This window comes from Monodon monoceros, unplaced genomic scaffold, assembly GCF_005190385.1.
Source record: "Monodon monoceros isolate NGI ecotype Baffin Bay Population unplaced genomic scaffold, NGI_Narwhal_1 Contig7150_ctg1, whole genome shotgun sequence".
NCBI classification, from domain to species: Eukaryota; Metazoa; Chordata; class Mammalia; order Artiodactyla; family Monodontidae; genus Monodon; species Monodon monoceros.
This window is the reverse complement of record NW_021702774.1, coordinates 5,078-23,977: the sequence shown is the minus strand read 5'-3', so window position 1 is coordinate 23,977 and position 18,900 is coordinate 5,078. Positions and strand designations below refer to the sequence as shown.

The 18,900-nt window shown below is 48.7% G+C and overlaps 2 protein-coding genes across 2 annotated transcripts; both read right to left on the bottom strand.

Annotated features, from left to right (window-relative positions):
* Window positions 1-320: 320 nt before the first annotated feature.
* LOC114891173 (2-5A-dependent ribonuclease-like) lies at window positions 321-5,077 on the bottom strand. The gene is made up of 2 exons (XM_029215312.1): window positions 4,949-5,077; window positions 321-2,506 (listed from the first exon to the last, which is right to left on the bottom strand). The coding sequence occupies exon 2, from the start codon at window positions 2,316-2,318 to the stop codon at window positions 819-821; it is 1,500 nt and encodes a 499-aa protein (XP_029071145.1). The 5' UTR covers window positions 2,319-2,506; window positions 4,949-5,077; the 3' UTR covers window positions 321-818.
* Window positions 5,078-11,380: 6,303 nt separating this feature from the next.
* On the bottom strand, window positions 11,381-17,088 carry LOC114891169 (regulator of G-protein signaling 16). Its single transcript, XM_029215298.1, has 5 exons — window positions 16,965-17,088; window positions 15,969-16,079; window positions 15,122-15,186; window positions 14,667-14,833; window positions 11,381-13,246 (listed from the first exon to the last, which is right to left on the bottom strand). The coding sequence occupies exons 1-5, from the start codon at window positions 17,006-17,008 to the stop codon at window positions 13,034-13,036; spliced, it is 600 nt and encodes a 199-aa protein (XP_029071131.1). The 5' UTR covers window positions 17,009-17,088; the 3' UTR covers window positions 11,381-13,033.
* Between the last annotated feature and the right edge of the window lie 1,812 nt (window positions 17,089-18,900).

The window sequence follows — 18,900 nt, the reverse complement described above, 5'->3', positions numbered from 1 at the left end:
GGTCCATACATTTGTTCCCTACTCCGCTTCGTTTTTTTGTTTGTTTGTTTGGCTGTGTTGGGTCTTCGTTGCTGTGCAGGTTTTCTCTAGTTGCGGCGAGCAGGGGCTACTCTTCGTTGCAGTGTGCAGGCTTGGTGGCTTCTCTTGTTGTGGAGCACGGGCTCTAGGAGCGTAGTTGTGGCTCACGGGCTCAGTAGTTGTGGCTCACGGGCTCAGTAGCTGTGGCGCACAGGATTAGTTGTTCTGCGGCATGTGGGATCTTCCTGGACCAGGGCTCGAACCCGTGTCCCCTGCATTGGCAGGCGGATTCTTAACCACTGCGCCACCAGCGAAGCCCTCAGCTCTGCTTGTATCCTTGAATGTTGCTTTAGTTTATTTTGGTTTTGCTTTGCAGCAGTGGACACTGACTTGTTCGGTCTGCTTGCAGTATGTTTCACCGTGTCACATCTTAACCTGGATCCCAATTTTAACCTCAGCTTTGCCATTAAGTTTCACTGTAACTGCCACCTTCTCTGAAGGAACACACTTTCTAGGTTCCCTGACTTGAAGACTACTCTAAGAATTCAAACTTCTGGAGCTGGCTCCATCCAAGACCTACAAATTTGTATTTGCCAAGGGCAATATAAGGTTAGCCTGCTATTCCATTGGCATCCTCGACCTCCACGTGGAATACGGGTTATACCTGGTAGCAGGAGAGGTTGCACTGTCACTATCGATTTGTTACATTAATCCTCAAACTGAACAATCCACACTGACTCTAGTTCTTCCCTGTTCTGCCGTGAAAATCCTTTCCTCTCGTAACAAAAGGCCCTACGTTTCTAAGAGAACACTGGGGACTTACCTATTAACATGTTTTGTGGCTGCAGATCCTGGTGAGTGTATCCAGACAGATGTAGTTCCTCAACAGCCTTAAATAGAGATGAGAGGACATTTCGAGCAAACTCATCTTCCTTATTTTGCACAGCCTCCCCTCTGTGGTCGGCCAAGTGCTCCTCCAGTGTGTGTTCACACAGGGCGAGGCACACATACAGAGAGCCCTTGTAGTTCTCACTGCCATAGAATGTCACCACATTACTGTTGATTCGGTTGCTCTGCAACAAGGAGACTTCATTTTGTCCATGTGTGCTGCCTTCATAGAATAGCTTCACAGCTACCTCTTGGTCTTCATAGAACCCCAGGTAGATGCCCCCTTCAGAAGTGTCAGCAATTTTATATTCTTCATCAATAAAGATCTTAAGTTTGCCAATCATAGGGCGGTATATCCTGTGGAGATGTTTCAGGGCTTCCCCCCAACGTGAGCTCTGCGGCTTCCAGTCTTGAGCAGGAGGGTGAAAATCTTCTACGGCTCCATGCTGGCGAAGAAACTTTGCAAGGTCACGGTCATAATTGCGCCTTGCTATGGCAAGAAGGTCTCCACAATCTGTTCTGGCTCCTTTGCGGCACAGCAACTGGGCGATTTCCTTCAGCTTGAGTTCAACAGCAAGATGCAGTGCTGTTTTGCCCTCATTGTCTGTGTCATTGATCTCTATATGTTTTTGTTCCAGAAGCATCTGTACCAAACCCAGGTTCTTCTTTTCCACTGCCAGGATCAGGGGCGTCTTCTTTCCTTCCCCCCTCACACTGACATCAACCTTACAGTCCAGCAGAAGGCGAGTAATGGCCTTCACCTTCTCATTGTCAGAGTTCAGAAGAGCATAGGTCAAAGCATTTCTGCCCATATTGTCTCGGGCATTGACATCTGCCCCCATCTCGTGAAGGAGGATCCTCACAACATCTACATGCCCTTCTTCAGCAGCATCCATGAGAGCAGTGGCCCCTCCTTTCCTAATCTTCTCTTGATCCTGCTTTGTCTTTCGATGCAAATTCACCTTTGCTCCATTCTTATACAGAAACCTTAAAGCTTTGACTCTACCATATGCAGAGGCTTCCATGAAAGCTGTGAAGCCATGAACATCGCACTCATTGACATCTGCTACTTTCGGAAGTAAAAGTTTGAGCACCTTCACATTTCCAGTGATGCCAGCAACTATGAAGGGAGTGGCCCCATTCCTCTTCCGCAGACAAGGCTCAGCACCATAGTTAAGCAGAAGATCCACAATGTCCTCGTTGCCACTTTGTACTGCATTATGCAAAGGTGACCAGCCCCATTCTTCATCCTGGAAATTGACATCAGCCCCTTTTTTTAGCAATTGCTGGACCAGCTCAATGTCATCTTTTTTAGTAGCTTTAATCAACAAATGATTGTCTTCCTCTGAAACCCTCCCATTAGTACAGGGTGTGGGTCTTTCCTGAGGATTGTTAGGGCTCTTGGTCTCCATGATGGTAAATACCACTGGTTACAAATTTTTTGCCTTTTTTTCAAGAAAATGAAAAACTTATCTCCTTGGGATTTGATCAAAGAGACGTGGAACTCTTAGAAAATCCTGTCAGGGTAAATCAGAATTATCTGGCTACAGACCACCAGTATCAGGAAGGACAATACTCTTGAAGTCTTCCGACTTTCCACCTGGAGATGAGAGAGGGACTTCATAATTTTATAATAGTGAGAAAACATTTAGACTTCCCTGGTGGTGCAGTGGTTAAGAATCTGCCTGCCAATGCAGGGGACACGGGTTCGAGCCCTGGTCCGGGAAGATACCACATGCCGTGGAGCAACTAAGCTCGTGAGCCACAACTACTGAAGCCCACGCGCCTAAAGCCCATGCTCCACAACAAGAGAAACCACCGCAATGAGGAGCCTGTGCACCGCAACGAAGAGTAGCCCCCGCTTGCAGCAACTAGAGAAAGCCTGAACGCAGCAACGAAGACCCAGTGCAGCCAAAAATAAATAAATTTATAAAAAAACGAAAACATTTGAATTTGAGAAATTAATTTTACTAGCAACCTTTTCAAAATACATCTATTATAGAAATTTTTATTATAGAATATTATAAATATATATAAATTTTAAACAAGAAAATTATTACTTTATTCTCCCACTGCCCAGGAACAGGTATTGTTAATATTTTAGTATATTTCTATAGATTTTTAAAAAAAATAGTTGGGCTCATGCTCTGTAAGTAACTTTGTATCCTGCCTCCTTTCATTTAATGCCTTATTATAAATAATGTCCTATGTTATTACAAGTGGGATTTTTTTGGGGTTTTTTTGCGGTACGTGGGTCTCTCACTGTTGTGGCCTCTCCCGTTGCAGAGCAAAGGCTCCGGACGTGCAGGCTCAGCGGCCATGGCTCACGGGCCCAGCCGCTCCGCGGCATGTGGGATCTTCCCGGACCGGGGCACGAACCCGTGTCCCCTGCATCGGCAGGCGGACTCTCAACCACTGAGCCACCAGGGAAGCCCTACAAGTGTTTTAAAACATTTTGATGGCTATGCAACATGCCATCAGAGAGGTTTTTCAGTTCTCTACTATGGAGCAAATTTTTAAAATAACTTTTAAAACAGAGTTTCAAAATGATTATTTTTTTCACAATTCAAAATAATGTTGGAGCAAATTTAGCTTACTTTAGCTTATTTTCTTATGATAGATCTTATAATAGATTTCTTATGATAGATTTCAAAGAACTGAATGCCGAGTCAAAGGCTATGATTGTTTTTAGGATTCTCAACCTATATTAATACATTTTTTCCCAATGCCATATAAACATACTCTTACTAGAAATAGATGGCCTTTTAAAAAAACCAGAACCCTCATTTAATAAGAAAATATGTGTTTTTCATCAGTTTGTGTTTCTGGTTGAACACGCTCAGCACATTCCTGGTTCTTTGCATGTGTGCAGTCCTATTCAAACTAGTGTAGAGTATGGTTAAGAACTCGGACTCCCAACTCAGCAAGATCGAAGTTTGAGCCCCTGGTCGTGTAATTCTAGACTCTTACTTCCTAATCGTGTAACCTTAGATTATTAAGTCTCAATTTTCTGTTCCCTCAAATGGGGGCAACAATAAATACAGTCCCCCGTATAAAGTGCACTGAAGTAGGGAGAGGGGGAAATATTAAGCCTTCAGTAAATGGTAGAGCTAATTACGTCCGTTTATGAAAACAAAAGTTAACAAATCCCAGTCTCCCCACCCATGTGCATATACACACTACACAAATAGGGAACCTGGGGTGTCAGTTTAATCCAACTGCCCTTGATCAGCTCTGAGCAATTTAGACCCAATTCAAACAGCAGATGGCAGCAAACTGTTACCTGAATATTTACATAACTAAGTCTGCTGCAAAATTCACAGAGCAACCATTTTTCAGCAATCTCACCCCCTCCGACAGTGTCAAAGCCCTTACCTCAGAGGTCTAATCAAATGTGCAGCGGAAGCACAATCACCCGGTAATGAACTCTCTGGACCCAATGTTTGTGTAAACACTTCCGGTGACAGTGAGTGTGAGGTGGGCTGGAATAAAGGACCAGAGAAGGAAAGAATCTCGGAGAAACCTGGAAGACTCAGGGTTTCTTCGAACTTCTTTCCTCCTCCGGTCTTTTATTTATTCCAGCCCACCTCCAACTGCTAACTTCAGTGTAATACAATCGTTTAAGAATACCACATCTTGGACTCCTTTTGAGGAAATGCAAATAAAAATGACGATAATGATAATAATAATAATAATAAAAGAACCCCCAAGTGAAATATCAGAGTAGAAAATGAAAATAACCCATCAAAAACACTGCAAGGGAAGAGTCCTGCTTTCAGTTTCATTTTCTCCACATGACAAGATGTGCCTGATAAACTGAGATGACTTGCATAAATAATGTGTGGATTGTCACAGAACCCTGGGAATCTCAGGTGGGCTCAGGCCCAAAGGGCCCCCTGGGGCTGACCAGCTGGCTCTGTGAGCTCTCTCCCCTCCTCCAGTTCTACACCCACTGCCATCTCCAGTCCCCAAAGCCCAAGGAATCCTTCAAAGAAAACAACTTCTCAAGCTTTCCCAGCTCTTCTCCTTCTGCCCACCTTACCTTCTAAATACAGACGCCTCTTCCTTGGTTATTTCTCTGGCAGCACCTAACCCTCAAACACTGTAGCCAGCAAGGAAACAGTCCTTTCTGGGGCTGGAGCGTCGAGAAGCGAGCCAGCCGGGGCGGAGCCTAGAAAGGAGAGTGAAAGGAGGAGGGAGGGGACACTGACCACGCCTACACTCGGCAGAGGTGGCCTGAGCTAGTTGCACCTTTAAACCTCCTAGGGGAAAGCGGTGGCTCTTTTGTTTTCTAACCTTTTATTTTCTATTGGAGTATAGTTGATTAACAATATGTTAATTTCAGGTGTACAGCAAAGGGATTCAGTTATACATATACATGTATTTATTCGGTGGCTCTTAACTGATTGCTGAGGGCTGATTTGATGTCCAAGATCGTGCTGCTCAGCCTTCAGCCTTTCAGGTCACAGCTCCAACCTGACCACGTTGTTCCAAACCCCCTATCTTCTTGAGGGAAATGAATGGTAAATAAACATTTATTGAGCACCGACAGGGTGCCTGGCACTATGTTCATTGCATCACAAGAGACTCGGACCCAATCAACCCCTAACAATCCTGATGATGATGAAACTGAGGCTCCAGGAAGCTAGATCAGCCCAAAGCCCAAGCTCCTTCACTCACCTGGGTGCTGTCAACTCACCACCCTGAGGCAATGTGGCCTCCTGGAAAGGGCACAAGGCTGGCAGTCTTAAGACCTCGTCCTGCAGCCAGAGCTGTGGCTGTTTTGCTGAGTGACCACAGGCAAGTGGTTGAACAGTGTTGGGCCTCATTCTATCATATTAATATGGTTTTTAAGATTCCTTTCTGCTCTAGAAGTTCTGTTCCTGACCATTTTCCTAGCATGGAGATGCACGCTGTATACTGAAGGCTACAATGGGAAGTATTCCTGTCCTCAAAGAACATCCAGTCTTGTCGGGAGACAAACTTCCTAGAGGGTCATGAACAGCGAGCAAGGTGTGGTGACATGTTGGTCATCAGCGGCACGCCATCCAGACTCTCGACCTCTGTTGCCCCTTACACCCCAGTGACTCCCAAGCCTCTCCCTCTAGCCCCAGCCTCTCTGCTGAACTTCAGACCCACAAATCTAGAACATGTCCCAAACAGAGATTCTCATCTCTCCCTAAATCTGCTCCTTTCCTTTTTCTCCATCCCCATGAATGGCACCACCCCCTGAATGCCACTTCCCATTCTCATTCCAATCCCAAGTCTCCTACTTTCATCTGCCAGGGGATGACTACTTCAGCCCTTACTATCGCTTACTGGAAGAAACTGATGACTTGCTTCTCAGCCTCTAATCTAGTAATACCTACTTCACTGACTCGCCATAGTGTACAGGACAAAGTTCAAAATCCTTAACGCATCATTTGCTCAATTAATATTTATTGAGCACTGACAATGTTGCCAGTGACTATTCTAAATGCTTGGGATACGGTGATTTATCACACAAGTGCCTCGTGAGGGTCTTCCTGGAGCTTGCATCTTAGTAGGCAGAAATAGATCATAAATAATTGAGAAATGCAATATGTAACATGATTTCAGGTCCTGATATGGTCCCTGACTGTCCTGATTCCTCATGGGCATCACCACTACTACCATCCAGGTCCCCATCACATCACACTGCTTCCCACCACCATGTCTCTGCACATGCCACTTTTGCTACCTGAACTAATAATAATGATAAGAAGGAGAAGAATGATGATGGTAGCAAGCATTTATGTAGCTCTTTAGTATGCTCTAGGAACTATTCTGAGCCCTTTATATATATATATATATATATATATATATATATAATCATATAATCTAATCTTTATGAGGTAGGTACTGGTTTTTTTTTAATAGTTATTTATTTATTTGGCTGTGCCAGGTCTTAGTTGCGGCATGCAGGATCTTTGTTGCCCCATGTGGGCTCCTTTAGTTGCAGCATGCGAGATCTCGTTCCCTGACCAGGGATCGAACCTGGGTCCCCGGCATTGGGAGCTCGGAGTCTTAACCGCTGGACTGCCAGGGAATTCCCTCTAGGTTTATTGAGAAATAATTGACATACATCACTCTAGAAGTGTAAGTTATATAGTATGATGGCTTGATTCACATATACTCTGAAATGATTACCACAATAGGTTTAGTTAACATCCGTTATCTCATTTAGCTACAATAAAAAAAAAAAAAAAGAAGTAGAATTGCTGGATCATATGGCAGTTCTATTTTTAATTTTTTGAGGAAGCTCCATACTGTTTTCCATCCTGGCTGCACCAACTTACAATCCCACGAACTGTGCACAAGGTCTCCCTTCTCTCTACATCCACGCCAAGAGCTTCAGTTTTTAAAGGTGATTTCAGCCCTGTTGGCTAAAGAAATCTAATTTTAACCCCTGTACCCCCTGGGATACCTTAGCAATTATGCTAATAATTTTCAGTTCTATTGAAATTTCACATCTCTATTAAGCTGCATTAATAAACAAAACTAAAAGTTATACCTCTTGGATACAATTCCAAAGGAAGGAGCCAACTTAAAATGAGAGCAAAGCTAAGCAATTCCAAGGGAAAAGTTTGTATAGCCTGACCTGACATGGCCACAGGGAGGTAGCAGAGGGTGAGGGATAGGCCAGAGCCCTCCACAGCCAACACGGAAGCAACAGCACTGATGCGGAAATACACGAGCCTGGGTTGAGTGAGTACTATCTGGATTTAATGGCTCAGTCCTTGATTTCCTCATCTGGAACTCTGGAATGCTCTTCATATCAGATAAAATACAGTATGGAAACAGCTGTACTATACTTGGGAAAGTAGACTTGGAATCCTGGCTTTGAATTGTGACTCTTCCATTCTTTTCAAAAAGTCAATAAATAGTTATTGACTGTGGACAAGGTACTGTGCTGAGTACCTGGAATCAGATAATAATAATAGTTAATACTGGTGGGATATCAGCATTGTGCCCCTTTTCTTTCATTCCATGTTCCCTCTGAGGGGTGCACTCTTACTGCACTCGTTTACAGATGAGCGAAGTAAGCCTTGGAGAGGCTTAGCAGCTTCCCAAGGTCATACAGCGAAGGGGCCAGTTCCAGCCCCAACATTCCAACCCCACGAGCTGGGCTGTGTATCACTCAGCCGTGGTCTGTCCTGCCCCATCTTATCAAATAATGTGGCTCCCCATCTGGAAGAGAGTGGTTTAGTGAAAGAAAAATAGCTGCGAAGAGGCAAGTGACAGTGCCATGTCACACATGAGACGATCAAGGTTAGGACAGGGTGTCCTAGAATCATGGAAGTGGCAGAGATGAACTCTGGGCAGTGGATGTCTGGGAAGGAAGGCTTCACTTGAGGAGGTGATGTTTTTGCTAGATTTTCAGGAGGCCTTTTGAGAAGGGCATTCTCCTCCTCAGCCCCCAACCCCTAATTAAAAGAAAGACAAAGAGGGCATTACGAGCAGAGAGAACAGCATGTGTGTAAGGGCCATCTGGGCAGGGACGAAGTCAGGAGAGGGACTTGGGTCAGATCAGCACGAACCTCGTATGTCATTGTAAGAGCTGGACTTTCTCTCGTACTCAAAGGGGAGCCACTGAAGGGCTTGAATGCAGCCATGGCGTGCTCAGATCTATGCTTTATGGATAAAGACTGACACGGCATGGAAAATGAACTGGAGGGGGAGAGCACTGGGGAGGGGCACCAGGTGGGAAGTCGTTTTTATAGCCTATGTTGAAGAGGATGAAATGTTCCTCTAAGAAATCTCAGTGAGGGTTTCCCTGGTGGCGCGGTGGTTAAGAATCCACATACCAATGCAGGGGACACAGGTTTGAGCCCTGGTCCGGGAAGATCCCACATGCCATGGAGCAACTAAGCCTGTAAGCCACAACTACTGAGCCCATGTGCCACAACTACTGAAGCCCACGTGCCTAGAGCCCGTGCTCCACAACAAGAGAAGCCACCGCAATGAGAAGCCCGTGCACCGCAATGAAGAGTAGGCCCTGCTCACTGCAGCTAGAGAAAGCCCGTGTCCAGCAACAAAGACCCAACACAGCCAAAAATATAAATAAATAAATAAATTTATTTTTTAAAAAAACTATAAAGACCTCTGGTGAGCTGGGAGGAGAAGCAACATCTCTCCCTATCAGGGTTACGGGAGCAGAAGGCAGTGGATATCTGAGGGGGACGGTGATGACCTCGGCTTTGAATGCGCTCCATACGATGAGCCTGTGGGACGTCCAGGGAGAGGAGTCTGGTAGGAAGTTGGAAATGGTCATCTAAACGTTTCTCCTGCTGGATTTAAAATTAATCATTAACGTAAGAGCCATCTGCTAAACATGTATATGCTAGGCCCTGGGTGTAGAAAATTGGAGAGGGGGACATGCCTAAACCCCAGGAGTTTGCCCAAAGTCTGGTAAAGGGAGACAGAAAGGAGGGATGTAAGTGCTCCGATGAGGGTTAGCAGCAGTGGGGGCACATGAAGAACAGGCTTCAGGGATCAGACCCAAAGGCTCAGGGGAGGCACCGCAGAAAGACCCTTGAGCTGGCTTTTGAAAGATGTGTCCCCAGGCTGATGAAGGAGTGATGGGAGTAGGGGGCACAGCAGGGAGGTGGTCCAGGAGGCAAAAGCAAGGAGGCTTGAACAGTAGGGTGAATCTGGGAACCGTGAAAGGTTTGTTTTCAAGGGGCAGGTGAGCGATTGGGAGCAGAGGCCGGAAAGGCATAAGCAGGCCACTCAGGAAGTGCTTTGCCTGCTAAGCCAAAGCCTGAAGTGCCCTGGGGGAGGACCAGAGCCAGTGAGTTTAAAGATATTGGAGACCTCTTGCTGGCTGCGTGATTTTCAGGAAATCCCTTAAACACTCTGAGAACCAATCCAGCAGAGGTCCTGTGTTGGTTTGAGCCTGACACCTGGGAGACGTATAGGTCAGCCAAGAGTCGTTCTTCTTTATCTCTAACGCGTATCTACCACCTTCAGGCCACGCCATGGGCTCCAAGACCACCCTGTATGTGAGAAGAAGGGCTAGGGGAGGGGAACAAGCCTTGAGGATGGTCTTGCTGGATTGAGGAGCCTGCCAGCACCCACCCCAGTCACTGGATGTCCGTCACCCCCATTCATTTCTCCATTACTAGCCGCTTACACCCACGTTTTCCTACTGGCACCCATACTGCTTCAGAAAATACACATTTGTGCCCTTGTCTAAACTTACCCAGAATCCCCACCCACCATTAAGTGAGGCTACCTGCAGTTGATGGTACGGCTACTAGTTTGGCTTTCTGCCAGGCACAAAGAATGCACTAGATGCAATAAATGCATGTAAAAGAGGCAAAAAGATGGAAGGAAAGTAATGAGAAGAGGACAAGGTTCCTACCTCCCCACCTCTCTGGGTACCATCTTTCTTCTTCCCTCATCCATCGTATCCCTCGACCATCCCTCACAGACTGGACTCTCCCCCGCCCGACACGGTGTCACTGGGTTCCAATCTCATCTCTGCCACTCTCTCGAGCCAGCTGCCCTGGACATGTTCCCCTCTCACCCCCCTCCGATGCCCCCAGGAGTTTCAGTTTCCTCATCTATATTGTAGGGTTATCATACCTACCTCACAGAGCTGTCGTAAGGACTCAATGAGATCAGGGCCCGCCACGGTGTGTGTTCCCATCTTCCTTCCCAGGCCCTTAACCTCAGAATCCCTCCTGGCATCACGCATAGAATCGCCTCTTAGATCTGGGCTTCGAATGTGATTCCATGGGGTTTTCTACTCGATGTACCTGAAGTCTGGTCACTTTACTCAGTTATCTTTATATAAACAGATAATTCAACATAGAGAAGAATTTAGGGAGAACGAGTAGGTGATCGGCAGAGGGAGAGCAGATTGGATCCTTGCAAGCCTACCCCAAAGTTCTTTCCAGCCCAGCGCTAACCTCTCATTGCCTCTGCCCCGGGAATGGAACAGTCCCATGTACCAAGTGGCTTCCCAAAGCTCATCTCAGAGACGTCTATGAAATTATAAGGAATATTAACTCCCTGAATTTATATGACATCTTAAAAGGATACTAATGCAAATTGAAAATGGGTAAAGGTGAAAATGGCACAAAAGTCCCCCCCCCAACTGATAATGTGTGGCTACTTGGCCAGGGGCAACCACCCCTTGCTCTGTTCAAAGAAGAACTGGGAATGGCTTGTGCTGGGCCGGGTGGAGAGAGGAGATGGGCCCTGAAATGACAGCTGAGCCAGGTCCAATCAACAAGACACAATGGCTTGACACAAGTTGGGCTGTCACCAGCTGAATGAAGTTACCCATCCTGGTGGCCACCGTTCGAACAGTCACCTCTGCCCATAACTCGAAAGCTCCCCATGCATCCTGTGGCATCTCCGGACGCCAGCTCTCCCACAAGACTCCTGCCGGCACTTCCCTTTCCCTCTTCCCCTGACCACACAGCCCTTGGAGACAGGATCTCATACTTGGGTTTTATTTTATTTCACAATAAAATAACATGCTGAAACAGGAAAATGGGGATCGAGTACATCATTCACATCTAGAAAACCAGTTCCAGCTGTCAACAATAAATAAATATTTAAACAGGGAGGAGTTCCTGACAGGTGCTAAGAGGTTCCCAGCATGTTCAAGAGGTAGAGTCCAGTGGAGAGGGAGACAGTCATGCCGCCAGCTCCTGTTGAGATTCTCCAGTAGAGGCAAACTCAAATGACAATAAATAACAATAGCAACGACAACAGCAGTGAAAATAATGTGCCATGACCACTGTCACAAAACCAACAATACGTTAGACTTAAATAATTGTCTCCTGGAGGAGCTCATAGCGCAGAGAGAACAGTGTGGATTTTCCTGGGGCACAGGGGAGCTTCCCGGTTAATTCACCTCCCCAGCCTGGGCCCGGGCAGAAGTCCCACCACGGAACATGTGCTCAGTGATGCCATGAGGTGACAAGCAGGTTCTGATTGCCCCCAGTCCTGCTCTTCCCAGCCTCACTCCCAGCTTCTACGGTCCGTCCAAGTTCATTGAGGTCCCTGCCTCATTTCTCCCGACACCCCAGTGAGCGTTACCTCACATCCACAGGAAAGAAACACGAGGCTCCCCTTCCATCCTGGGGAATCTCTTTTTCGCTGTTCTCATACCCACAAAAATAAAAGATGAGCTTGATTTAAAGAGGATTCTCTGGAACTGCCAAGAGATTTGTTTCTCAGGATCCTTTTCTCCCTCCTTCCACCCGGCCCGGCAAAAGAGCTGGACTAGCCGCTCACCAAGAGACCCCATGCCCTTCTCCTGATGGGCCCCACGTTCAACAGCAAGCACGGAGCTAAGAGAGGGCACATCCCAGCAAGAGGTCCTCAGCGGGCCCTGCTCACAGGTGGACCCTGATGCACACACAGGGTCGGGTCACCTGCAAGAGGCCACCAGGAGCACCAAGGTTCATTTCACATAAGCAAGATGGCCTCTTTTCCGGGCTCTCTACTGATCTGGAAAGGGGCTTGAAGGCCAGTATTTGAGGTAAAAATCTCATCTGGGGCAAGCATCACATTGGTTCTCTGGCCTTGACAAGACTGCCAGGCTGGACACAGGAGTGTTGAGAAATGCAAGCTAAGGAACCCGCCGGGCAGCCCAGAGGCAGGTGAAGAGCACAGGATGGGAAGGCTCCACATCCATGGTTCCCTGTGTGCCCAGGACAGTCTGGGAACTAGGAAACCAGGATGTGTCCACCGATGGACAGGCAGAACGGCTAAGCTGCTTGTCTTTCCCTCACTCATTTTCAAGTTTCCCTTTATCCACAAGTTTCCCAAAGCACCCTGGAATATCCCTTGCCCTGCTGAGAAGGGCCAGAGCTGATGCTGACTCTTGCACCATCCTTCTTCTCCCCCAGAGAGCCACACACAACCCTCCTCTTCAGCCCTTGGGCGCAGGTCCTAGAAGTGGGGGAACCCTCTCACGCACGGAATTCAGTCCCGCAGGGTCTAGAGGAGAGGGTGTCACCGGGTGGGCGTTTCCCTTCGCTGTCCTCTCTGGCTTTGCAGAACCCGCCCCCCCACAGGGGGGCGGCACCTCGGCTATGGGCGACCCAACCTCTCTGCCTGGCCGGCCCCCTCCCAGCCTGGAGGCTCAGGTATGCGAGGGCTCGGATGGGGAGGCAGAGGCGGAGGCGGCCGCGGCTTCGGCAGCTAGGTCCCGATAAGCTGGGGACTTCAGGAAGCGCGGGTATGAGTCCTTCTCCATCAGGGTGCGCGTCTTCCCCTGAGCCACGTCGAAGCACATGGCCGTGGGCGTCTGCAGGTTCGTCCTGGTCAGCTCCCTGGTCTCGTGGTCTATGTTCACCTGTGGGATGGAGGGCAAGCACGTGGGTGCGTGGGCGTCAGGGCATGGGGTGGCAGAGGCAGGAGGCCAGCAGGCACGGGAGGACTGGCACGTGGGGCAGTGGAAGGCACACTGGATTCCGAACACGGAACCAGGGGTCTCCAGAGTGGACCATCAACGGGCTTTTCAACTCTGGGCCTGTCCCCACCTCTGATCCAGTGTCTGTCCTCCAGTCTCTCAGAATGACCCAGGATATGTTGAGAATGGGTACAGATCCAACCTCTTTTCACCCATTCCACTGTAATAACCCGGGTTCAAGTCACCATCACCTCTGTCCTAGACTAGTGCCAGCGCCTGCTACCTGGTGTCTCTCTCTTCTCCCCTTAACCCCGGGCTCTATTCTCCACCCAGCAGAGCGAGCCTTTTAAAACCCAAGTCAGTTTGCTAGCAGCTCTGTTGTTACCCGTCACTCAGAGGAAAAACCCAAGTGTGCAATGAGCCCACACGGCCAGCTGGGCCGGCACCTGGCCATCTGCCACCTGTGTGACATCATCTCCCACTCTCTCTCCCTCATGCTCTACTCCACATGGGCCCACTTGCTGGTCTGTGGTCACAACAGGCACTCTCTGGTCTTTGCACTTTCCGTTTCCTGTGTTAGAATGTTCTTTCCTCCTTTTCAGGTCTCTGTTCGCATGTCACCTTATCAAACAGCCCACCCCTCACTTCCCTTTATAAATCGGAAAGACCTCACATCCTCCCATCCTGTACTCTGGTATTCCCTTCCATATCCTGCTTTGTTTTTATCAGAGCAGAGATCATTCCCTGACAATATTTACTTAATTGGTTATTGTCACCTTCTCCCACTGGGGTAGAGACTTTTTGTTCATTGCCATATCCTCAATGTCTATAACACTGCCTTGCATGTCACTGATGCTCAACAAATCTTTAAGGAATAAATAAAAGTGCTCAGAAAATATATTGTACAGATACAAGAGCAAGGCATTACTACTCTCTCTCCACAAGGTGGCGCCATATTCTCTATCAAACACAGTGGAGGCCTGGGGGAAGGTTAAAAGGTCCACAGACCACAGACCTGAGGCAGGTCAACAAGGGGACTGAGCCAGGTTATCCTATGATGACCTGTCTCCCCAGTTGTGTAAGTGTTTTGAGCTCTAAAAAGGGCTTCGTTTACAGAAGTGCATATGGACAGAAGCCAAAAAGCCCCTGCCAACCCCTCCAGTCCCACTGGTGAGTATGAGGGTAAAAGAAGGCAGGGGTGGCCCGAAGTCTGGCTTTATAGTCTCCAGCCTCCTGTGCCAAATGAGGCCACTGTATTTCTAGACTCGGCCCTTTCCTTGCTGGCCCCCCACCATCCCCGATTCTCAGTGGGGAAGGAGCAGGCAGGGTCTGCAGGATCCCTGGCATATGTCATGGCTCTTACCTCTTTGGGGGCTTCACTGCAGATGAATTCCTCAAAGATCCTGTGAGCCCGGGAGGCCAGCTTGGTAGCTGACCGGAGCTTCCTGAACTCCTCACAGGCCAGCCAGAACTCCAGGTTCTCCTCGCTGAACTCTGTCTTCAGGAAGGCGTGGAAGGCGGCCACTCCATCTGGGGTTGCAGGGAGAGAGGAAGAGACAGGTCAGACAGCAGGGACAGCCAGCCGGGAATAGAAGAAGAAAAGACAGCAATTGTAGTTAATGGTCTATTTTTAGGATGTAATTTTCTCCAACAAGGGCCTGCCTTTGTATTCTGAATAGAGGCTGGCACACTAGGGGATCATTATTATTATTACTACTACTACTATTTTGCCCACACTTTTAGCATCCTCAGGCTGCCTCCACGGCACATGGGCACACATGTGCCATCCACAGACAGACACAACAGGGTCCCACTCACTTTTACTGCTCAGCAGCAAGTCAAATGACTCTCTCCACCCCAACACGTCTTCTGAGAAGTTTCTGCTAAAAAAAAAAAGGCAGGATTTTAATTTTAAAAAAAAAATCAACAAACTACTGCACAGCACAAATCCTAGCCAGAACGCTGATGGAAGTTGTATAATTCACACAATTGTATAATTGGATAATTATTGGAGCTGATGCCTCAAACTCTTAGTTGGGGTTCAGAGAAATAGTTGTGTTTTCTAGAGGACAGCTCAGTAACCAGAAACCAAAGCAGGGAACTTCTGGCCCTCATTAAATATCTAAGACTGTGTTCTTCACTGTCCAAAATTCTTTCTATCCCCCTGACTCTCAGAGCTTGTTTTGTATACTTTCTTAAGGAAATAAGGGTCTTATGAATAGAGATTATGTCTACCCATAACCCCAGAGCCTAACGCAGCACCTGGCACAGTTGATGGTCAGTATAAAAGGGCTTCCAGGTAAAGTGCATGTCAGTGGAAGTAGTCACTAATTTAAAACCCTCCAGTGGCCTTGGACCCTGCCCTTGCCCTGGTTGCATGTGCAATGACATCTCCAGGTGCGAGAGTCTGGTAACTAGACATTCAGGCCCTGGGTATCTTCATTTGTTGGTGGAATTAGAAGCCTGGAGCCATCCACGCAGTCACCCATGAGCCAGGCAGCCATAGCAGACCGGCTATGACCAGCTCCATTACAATCTCTAGGAAAAGGTCACCAACGTCCACGCTGACATGTTCTAATTTCTCCTGGTATTTTCCTTCTCAGGACTCCTTTCCTGAATCTGGCTCCCTCCCTCTAGGGGCCCTAGGCTGTTCAGCAGGACTTACCCCTCTTTGCTGTGTTTACTGTCCCACTCGAACTTGCCAACACTCCCAGTACCGGAGCCCAGTTCTGACTTGTGAAGAAAGATCCCCAGCCGTGTCTTGAACTCTTTGGCTCTGGAAGACAAAGCACGAGCTTGTGAGGATTCTCCACTCGCTCAGCCAGGGCAGAGAGATTTATGAGGTCCCAGAAGAGCTCAGGTTAGTGTCACTCAAATTCCAGCCTTGGGGTTCCTGGGAACCCGTAACTGTTCCCAGGGCCTAAACGTTGCCTCTCTCAGCGGTATCATGAACCCAGAAACAATGAAAGCAATATTTAAGCTGTGCCTCGGTAGGTCTTATACTTTCTGGGTCTACAGTACAGCACACATGGGCTTTTGCCCACTTAAGTCACACTGATCCATCTTTGTGCCTGTTGATTAGCAGAAGGCAGTTCAGCACTCTCTTAGACTTGTCACAAATATTTCTGGAGCTGTATGGAAGCTGATTTCTGCCTTCCTCTTTACTTTTTCCTTCCCAGCTCCAGCAAGGATTGGAGTGGGTGAGTAGCTCCCTGGGAAGCGGGCACATCCCTCACAGGGGGGGCTGCTGAAAAACACTTCCCTGCCTTTCCAGGGCCAGAGGGCCCCTAGACCTATGACTTAGAATGAAAACCAAGTGCTTAAGAAACCGGGGAAGACTCGGTTCTGCCTGGTGATGCCACCGTGGTTTTCCTGAAGCTGGGTCACCTGAGTAGAAATGCCACTTGTCAGAGGGTGGGGAATGGCAGTAAGCAGTGGTCCCTCTGCTTCCCTTTGCTTTGCCTTCTCCGTTCTCGTCGCCCATCCTTCTCTAAGACTCTAAGGAGGCATCCGAGAACGTGGAACCAAGTTGACCTCTGCCTCTCGTCACTTGCGTCCCATTCTCCAGCCCACCCAGGTCTGCAAGCCTGCCGCCGCTGCACTCCTAAGGTTGGTGGGACTTGTTCTTCTTCCTCCAGGCAGCTGGACAAGCTGCTCTTACCTCTCCAGGCAGTTGGTGGGGAAGGCGGCCAGGGTCCGGCACATGGCTGCGGGTGCAGGGCAGCACGTCGTGTGGAGGATGGTGACGGGCTCCAGCGGGCACCGCAGGGCGCGAGAAGGCAGAGCAGCAGCGGCCAGCGCCTGTCTGCGCAGATTGGGTTTATTCAACTGCTTGCGCCGAGCCAGCGGCTTTTATTGCCTTGGAGGGGGCGGGGCGGGGCTGCGCGCCGCCGACCAATTGGAGAGCGGTACTGAGCGCGGGCGAAGGCGCAGGAGGGGCCTGGAGCTCGACGGGGCGGGGCTCCCTGCCCGGGATGCGCCGCTACCCTCGTGCAACCTTCACACCACGGGGGTGCTCACGGGGCTAACCCCCTCCTCTTGGCGGACACCAGCTGGGGAGGGAGAAGCGGCAGAGAACTCACACGGAGAAGAGAAGCGCACACCCAGTTTAGTAGGGGGGAAAAAAAAACAAAACACCTTCTGCCGCTAGTAAAAGCAGGAAACCAACTCAGCGGTGCCAGGAGGATTGGTGTTGAAGTGCCTCCTCGGGGAGGCACGCACGGTGTCGAGCACAGCCTGAGCCTGAGTCTGTTGGGTCCTGCAGGACCGGAGCACAGGATGCAAGCCAGGCAAGAGAGCATCATGGTTATACTGATAACTTCCATTTACTGTGCTCCTACCCAAATGGCCACGGGTCAACTAAGTAAGCCCTTTGTCATCATCACCTCCATTTTATAGATGAAGAAACTGAGTCAGAACGTTAGAGAGACTTGCCCAAGATCAGAGTTAGAAATAGCAGACAAAGGTTGGGGGTGGTGGCTGGCTTTATTGAGCATCTACTATGTACTTTTTTTTTTTTTTTTTTGCAGTACGCGGGCCTCTCACTGTTGTGGCCTCTCCCGTTGCGGAGCACAGGCTCCGGACGCGCAGGCTCAGCGGCCATGGCTCACGGGTCCAGCCGCTCCGCGGCATGTGGGATCTTCCCGGACCGGGGCACGAACCCGTGTCCCCTGCATCGGCAGGCAGACTCTCAGCCACTGCGCCACCAGGGAAGTCCTACTGTGTACTTTTTTACTAAGACTCGGGTTAAATAACTTGCTCAAAGTCACACAGTAAGTGTTTTGCCAGAAGTCAAATATGAATTTACCATGCTTTTTCACTGCCCCTCCGCAGATTAGAATCCCACCACCTCCGGAACTAGTGAATGATCCTGCCTTTAAGCAGTTGCTAGCTAGTTCGGCATCCTCATCTCCGAGATAAAGGTAATAAATGCTCTGCCTATCTCCTCACTTTCCCATAAAGGCATCACAGCCACCCCATTGCCCCTCACTTCCCTTTGGAATTGCTGTTAAGAGGCTGCACTTGAAGTTAAGAGTGTGCCATCTAGGGATAGATTTCTCAGTTTCAAATCTGGGCTCCACCATTTACTGATGGGAGACTTTAGGCGAGTTTCTCAACCTTTCCATGCCTCCGTTTCCTTGTCTCTAAAACGAAAACATGATGCACTTATTTCCTAAAGTTGTTGTGAGGACTAAAGAAATTTAATTCTTAGTTTGAATTCCCCAGGAGACGGGAAACTTAGTTCCTCGGAGGCAGAGACTTGCTGGGGAGAGTTCTGGGAACTAAGAGGGTGTGAGGGAAGCAGGGTTGGGCAGAGGGAGGAAACGAATGCCGGAAGCTGGTCCCAGGGGGTGCTCTGGAGTGGGATGACTCTTCTGAGCAGACCCGCAGTGAAGCAAGGGGCCGGGCCTTTGTATCCCACATCAACAGTTCATTGGACGGCCTAATTTTAAATGAGGCAATTCCCTCTGTTAAGGGAGAGACGGCTGTAAGCCTACAGCAGCCAGCACCCTGGTCCCAAACACATATCTGGGAGACACACCACAGCCCCTGTAGCCACACCTTGAAGGTGCTTGGGACAGAGCTCAGCTCGTAGT

Bases quoted from the DNA above. Each gene is read 5' to 3' on its own strand.
- LOC114891173 (XM_029215312.1), bottom strand. From the start codon at position 2,318: ATGGAGACCAAGAGCCCTAACAATCCTCAGGAAAGACCCACACCCTGT.
- LOC114891169 (XM_029215298.1), bottom strand. From the start codon at position 17,008: ATGTGCCGGACCCTGGCCGCCTTCCCCACCAACTGCCTGGAGAG. The intron at 16,080-16,964 runs GTAAGAGCAGCT...TTTGTCTTCCAG, and splicing joins CCCACCAACTGCCTGGAGAG to AGCCAAAGAGTTCAAGACAC. The intron at 13,247-14,666 runs GTAAGAGCCATG...TCCATCCCACAG, and splicing joins GCAGTGAAGCCCCCAAAGAG to GTGAACATAGACCACGAGAC.